At 38.7% G+C, this 6877-nt stretch overlaps 1 protein-coding gene across 1 annotated transcript; it reads right to left on the bottom strand.

Moving 5' to 3' along the window:
- Positions 1-748: 748 nt before the first annotated feature.
- fam181b (family with sequence similarity 181 member B) lies at positions 749-2520 on the bottom strand. The gene has a single exon (XM_008426386.3). It carries the CDS (start codon positions 2479-2481, stop codon positions 1252-1254), a length of 1230 nt encoding a protein of 409 aa, XP_008424608.1. The 5' UTR covers positions 2482-2520; the 3' UTR covers positions 749-1251.
- Positions 2521-6877: the final 4357 nt, after the last annotated feature.

Here is a 6877-nt window from a genome sequence, read left to right as displayed (position 1 = left end):
CAGTTGTGGCCGAGTACTGAGTGCAGATACTGTACAACATATGGAAGCCCATTTCAATAATCTGAGATTTCTGTATTAAAAATCCCTTTTTCATTGTTTTCATGCAGTACATTTTCTAAGAAACCAAATTAGTTTTCATGAGCAGCAAGCTATAATATTTAAAATAAACAGAAATAAAGGTTTGAAATAAATCTGAATCAGTTTTTAACTCAGGGGTGTCAAACTCATTTTCATTTTGGGCCAACTGAACGTCACAAATATTCTCAATAGGGCCGATTGTGGCAGAATATATTGATAAAACTACCCAATAAATTGTTAAAATATTATTAGCTGCATTCCATTATTTAAAATTAAATATTAAGCATCTTTTCATATTAATTTATTTTTGACTCTACACAGATATAACTTCTTTGATTTGATTGACAAAATAATATTTAAGCAACTGTTATCTTAAAAGTACCTTTTCTCAGAGGGCCACATAAAAAGTTATGGCGGGCCAGACTTGGTCCCCAGGCCTCGAGTTTTACACATATACACCAACTTAAACTTTGTGCCAAGGGTTCATACTGTTACAAAAAAACAAAACATAGCCACTAGGGGGAGCCGGTATGTTTTGTAATTTTGTTGTCTGTTTTTATCACAACAGGTCTTTAAATTCAACACTAGAATCACATCGAGGTAGAATGCAGTTGTAGTCACCGAGTGAAAAATTGTGTTACACTTATCCACAATAAGCAGGAAACAGACACACCAATAAAGACCAGCTTTATTTTGTCCTGTTACAATAGCTAGATACAATAAATGCCTTCCCAAAAGGGGACGAAAAGTGTTCAGTCGACCAGCTGAAAGTAAATTCTGAATACATTTCTGGTAGACAAAAACACGGAGTCGTCATCGTTTTAGCAATAATTAGTTTCCCCCTTTCTGCGCTGCTGCACAGACCTTTACTAATAAAGTTGGAAAAGTGCATCTTTTGTTTAGTTCAGCTTCGTCACTGTTAATATCAGCCACTATAGGACAAACTGATGTGTTGAGCAGGATAAACATCACTGTCACCTCACAGTTAGATCCTTTCAGAAAGTCTTTGTTAATTGCCTGAGATGGAAAAGAAAATCCACACATGAAGCTTTTGATGTTTTGTAAAATGGGTTTTTCATAGACGCAACATGAAAACTGTGTCCCAGTTGCAATGTTAATGAAAATCAAAGTGTCTTCTTCTACTGTTAGAACCATCTGCAAGCTTTCAGTTTCTCATAGACATGAAAAATTAGTTTTGTTATATCCACCATTTAAGTCATAGGTAACCTGAGATATGGAGCAGTCTGGGAAGAAGTTCGGAAAGGTCAAAGTGCACAGTCCGTTGTCGTCTAAGGGCACAGAAGTGTCCTCAGCCTGACTGTAGACTGGAGGCTGCGGTAGACCTGTCCGCAGACCCTCCGAGGGTTTTTTACACGGTCCAGAGCAGTTAGTCCAGGGTTCGGTATAGAGGAGACCACCAACTAAGTGGTCATAGGAAGCAGGGTCCAGGCCTCCCAGGTCTGGCTGCCCCCTCAAAGGCACGCCCTGATAAATGTCCTGCTCGTTCACCATGTTGCTGTAGTCGGGCCCTAGGAGCTCAAAGAAGTCTGCGGCCTCCGGGTTGCCCCGTTCCAAGTCCTTCAGCGTCATCCCAGACGTGGAGCTAACTCTGGAGCAGTTGGCAGGCTCGGTAAAGAAAGATGGAGGCAGATTACGGTGCCTCATGGGGGGCTTCTTTGCCTTCTCCCCCCTTATTTCCTTCACAGGGCTGAAGAGAGCAGCCAGGCTCTTGCTCTGCAGGTTGGCCTGACCCCCCTCTCGTTTCTGTAGAGTTTTACTCTGCAGAGGGCCCTGCTGACTCACTGGGGAACCCTGTCTTTTCACCGGGGCTTCTGATGTGTTCCCTGGTGTTATAATACCAGTGCAGCGTTTGATCTGCTTCTGCAGATACTTCCGGTGGTTGACTTTCCTTTTGGACTTCACCGGCTTGTCCAGAGCCAGCTTGATGTTGCTGGAGGCTGAGTCTATGAAGCTCAGCAGGTCCCTGGTGGTCTCTTTGAAGTCTTCGTCGTTCTCTGCCTCGCACAGGAGACTCCCATCCAGACTCTTTTCCACGTCGTACTCCATCACAGAATCGGGGAAGCAAAAACTCATAAACTGAGGGTTCATGATTGCAGTTTGAACCGCCATAACTCTGTCGAGCCCAGCGGCTACACCTGTGGCATCCACTGTGATCCCTGAACTGAAAGTTTCTTCAAAGCATGACTTTGTTCTGTGGATAAACACCTGCTCCTGATGCTGCTCGTGAAGTTTCCATAAACAATCCAGACTGGAAGTGACAGGCACTGAGGATGAGGAAGGGGATCTTTCAGGGGGCAGGACCGATGATGTCAGAACATCAAAGAGGAGGAGCGAAGGGAAACCAGGGAACTTAACTCTTTGCTTGTGCCCAACCACCTGCATCTAAGAGGGATTTGTCTGAAATTTCCTACTGAGCTGAAGACAATGTGCTCTGTCAGAGAGCTCCTCCGCTGGTTTTACTGTCAGTGTGTGCTCTGAACCGTGACAGCTTTTGTGGAACTGTTGGATATGACTGTAATAGTGAGAAGAAAAGGCTTTTTAAGCCCCATTTGATGGCATGTTTCATTTTCTTTTGCAACTAAAAAGCAGTCACTAAACAACACAATTCCAACAAATTGCTTAACCAGTCGAACACTAAAAATAGCGCTATTAAAAAAATATATATATATTTTTTTAAAGCCATTTCTTCTCACTCGTACAGTCAATAGTTGCCTTTGTAACACTTAAAGGTTTCAGATTAAACAAATGTAATTATCTGAGAAATATAACCTGTCATCTCAAAACGTTGTCGGAATCCAAGACCAACATAATACAGCAGCCATGTTTTTTAAGTGCCATTTAAGTATTTGAACTAGAAAACTTTCAAAAACATTACATTTTTACTATGTGAGGCCACAGAAAATTCCCCAAAGTCCTGGGGATTATCAAGCTGTTTTTGGCAAATGTAAGACTTTTATATTATTTTTTTTGTCAGCTGTGAGTTTTCTCTTGAAACTTTTCAATAGCAGCCATTTTTGTCTAGTTTAACTATAAACTAACTATAACTAATGTACATGAGACCAACATTGCTGTAAATGTCCCTTTTTTATGTAGTTGAGGATTATGGCTCTCACTACGGTTTCCAAAGCCCTTTCAAAATAGGTTGATGTCAATTAATTTCTCTATTTTTTGATGTCTTTAGAGGAAGATATAATGTTTCTGCTTTCTGAGGGATATTTGACCTACTTTATGTTGTCAGAAATGTTCTGGTGGTACAGGTGGATCGGGCCAGGTTGGTTTGGATAACCTTTTTTCACATAAGCCATAATTTTTTCTTTCTCCATTTACTTTGATAATGTTTATCTGAAAAAAAAATTGTCTATGGATGCAAGCAAAAACATAAGAGCTTTCCTCAAAAACTGCAAAAACCAAATGTATCAAATTTAAAGACAGAAAACATCAAAGACAAGGAGGAAATTCATTTATGCTTAAAGCAACAAAAACATTTCATCAATTCATAAGAAGCTGAATTTTCTGATTATCGTTTTTGTTTAAAGCTTTAAGAGGTTTATTTGTAATTTCATTATTTACTAAGTTGAAAACTGAAGCTATACAGTTGCAAGAAGTTGCTTCTTTTCTATGGGAAAATCTTTGTCCCCAAACAGATGCCAGTATGTTGGAGAATCTTCCCCAACTGCTTGCTTGTTGTCTTAATCTGCTCATGGCAAAAGTTGATTTCTAGTGCATTCCCAGGCCAGTGGGAATTTCTGCCCTGGCCTGACAGCTATTATGGGCCGCCTTTGACATAAAGCCCTAGCGGGGTCTAAATAGCCCTCTATTCTTCGGGCAGCACTGAAAGGGAGCTTTGTGCCAGAGATTCATTAAATTGCACCTCACAGCCCCTTCGTAAAACGGGTCTCAATAATGAACAGTCGATTTAACTAGAAAAGCTGCCGGAGCTGTTAAATTAAAGTGGAATAAAGTGCAGTTCGGGCTCAGTGTGCCAGAAGAAACGTTGACCCTAAGAAATCCTGGGTATGAAGCTTCTGCTGTAAACAATCACGTATTTACAGGAAGTTTCATGGCCAGCACTGAATACAAGGGAGGATGTGTCCAACAGCCAGACAGTGTTGTTGCCAGTCCTTACCTTATTTTCTAGTACATTCTGAACCTCAAAAATGGTGTAATTTACTTTTAACGTATCTAGTAAATAGCATTTGTTCCTGTGTGCCCAGCCATTTGATACAAATATTTATTTTTCTCTTTTTCTAGGACAGAAAAAAAATAGAACAGGTCAATAAATTTACAGAAGCACCGAGTTGTTTAAGTGTTTGAATGATAAAAATCGGTGAAGCAGAGCAAAATTCTTTCTCATGTTAATTCCCAGGCAGAAAGGAGATTATGCAACCAGTTGGCCAACACAACTCTGCTGACTGAAAGGAAAGCTAAAAACAAGAGCAAATGTGAACAACAATTTGGACCGTTGCAGCTCATTTGTACAGTGGTTTAAAAAGACACACCCCTTGAATTTTTCAACATTTTGTCATGCTACAACAGCCTTCGCTGAATTTTATTCAAATTTCTTGTGATAGAGCAATACAAAGTAGTGTGTAATAATAAAGTAAACAACGTGTTTTACAAACTAAATTTTTCAAATAAGAATCTAGAAACAGCATCATGAAGACCAATAAATAAATAAGTATTCCTTTTAGAAGCTGCACAAAAATTAAGACTCATTTAAAGCTTCATCTTCCAATAGCATAACAACCCTAAATGTATGAATGGCCCAGTCAAAGTCTGGACTTTTAATTCAATTTTAATTCAATTGGGAACCAGTGGCACAACTTGGAATTATACGCACACAAATCCAGAAATGGGAATTTTTAGCTGCTTCACAATTTAACACCAATTAATTTTGGAATATCAAATTGTGACAAAGTGGTTAAGATTGTTATTTGTCCCTTAAGCATTTAATCTGTTTTATAGTTGACCTTGATGCTTTAGGTAAAACATTGGTGTTGTCATTTTGCTTCACTTACCATCATAGGTTTGTTTGTGGTGACATTATGTTATAGTTTACATTTATGCACGTTTACAAAGCTAACATTTCTGAAACATCAACTAATTATTTTTTTTTCTGAAGCTACACGGTAAATTTACTCATACGTTTATTTTTTTGTTTGTTGAGACTCACCATCTTTTGTCCCTCTGTTCAAATCCTACCACCGGAACAGAACAGGTGTGTATAGGAGGGGCCGGCCCGGCACTTCCTGTTTATGATGTCATTGATTACATCACTGGACGTAACCAAATGGAGTGTTTTCTTTTTGTATAGCATTATTTATTCTCTTTAAAGTAACCTTCTGAGATTAATGTATTAAGGTTTTTACTTTGCAGACGATTTAGTTGTGTAGATGAGCTTGTGAATTAGATTAATAACTTTATTTATTTTCTTTGTATAAATTTTGTTGTTTGGTTTAATCTGTTTTCTAATGGTACAGGCCAATGAGATCCAGCTGTGTTTTCAATTCTGTATAAAACTAGTAAGATTTTAGTCAGATAATAAAATTCGCCAAGAATAAACTATTGTCTGATGTTTTTATAATAATGACCGTATGCTCACACAGATATAATTCCAATAAAATACTTCATATATGCATTCAATGTGACAATATGTTAAAGAAAAAGAAAAAAATGTTTTAAGGCATTATTTTTCAAACATAATCTAAGCTAAAATACAAAGTGAAGAGAGAAAAATGCAGTTTGCAAACAAGATAACATGTCAGATTCGTAGAGGGAATTCTAAAATTCATTTTACTAGCAGCACAGTTTTGGCAAAATGACATCATTCCAGTCATGGCAGCTATAACCCCCTCCCATTTTTACCCTTGTCAGGGGGTCTTGGCTTTTATGCTGGTAGGTCATTCAGACCACAGAGCCTGACGCACAGATCCCGGAAACAAGTTTCTATTGTTGCGCGAAAGCTGTGAGGATGGGAGGGGAAGGGTAGATGCAGATCAACTCAAAAACAGAAACAGAGACCACAGCTTAGGAGGTTTAAAGTTGTTTGTACACTAAAAATATTCTGGTAAATAACTTTTTTAAGTTGTTCTTTGCAGCATTAAAGAATAAGTAATAATTTATGGAGAACATTACTTTGCAAATTCATATATTTCCCCAGTTGTTCCTCGTCCCGCTTAAGAAATTTTACTTATTCAGCAGAACCAAATCCTAAAGAGGAGAGAGGGGACAATGTGAAGTGACATCCACAAGCTTAACCTCATCCTAATAGTGTGTGGTCTCCATCTGAGCAGGGACACACTCAAGAGCTTGTGCTCAAGCGAATACTAATAACACCTCTGATTGATGACGATTGTCAGGGAGCTAAAAAAAAAAAAAAAAAAGAGCCGCCAAATTAATGACCTCTCAAAGTCCTGAGAAACGTTTTTAGAAGGGCATTTAGTGCCAGACACCCCGTCCTCCCCCATGTTTAGCTCTGCTTCTTTCCACTTAGGAAATTCATTTGAGGCTGTGACAAAACGCTTAAAATCTGTCTTTGTTGCTCGTTGTGAAAAATAAACTGACATACCCGACATTTTGCCCTCAACGGGTCATGTTTGTGTCAGGAACTTTAGCTTTAGAGGGTTAAAAGTGTGAAGTGAAACAGTCAAAAATGAAAAAAAAACCACAACTGATTTAAATCAGTCTCTGGGTACCTGCATCATCTCTCTGCATCACTTTTAACCTTCCAACAACCCCTCTCAGTCTCCGCAGCACTGCTGGAAATATATTAATAATA

Source organism: Poecilia reticulata, chromosome 13 (genome assembly GCF_904066995.2).
Source record: "Poecilia reticulata chromosome 13, P_reticulata-male-v2, whole genome shotgun sequence".
NCBI classification, from domain to species: domain Eukaryota; kingdom Metazoa; phylum Chordata; class Actinopteri; order Cyprinodontiformes; family Poeciliidae; genus Poecilia; species Poecilia reticulata.
This window is presented reverse-complemented; position numbering and strand designations above follow the sequence as displayed.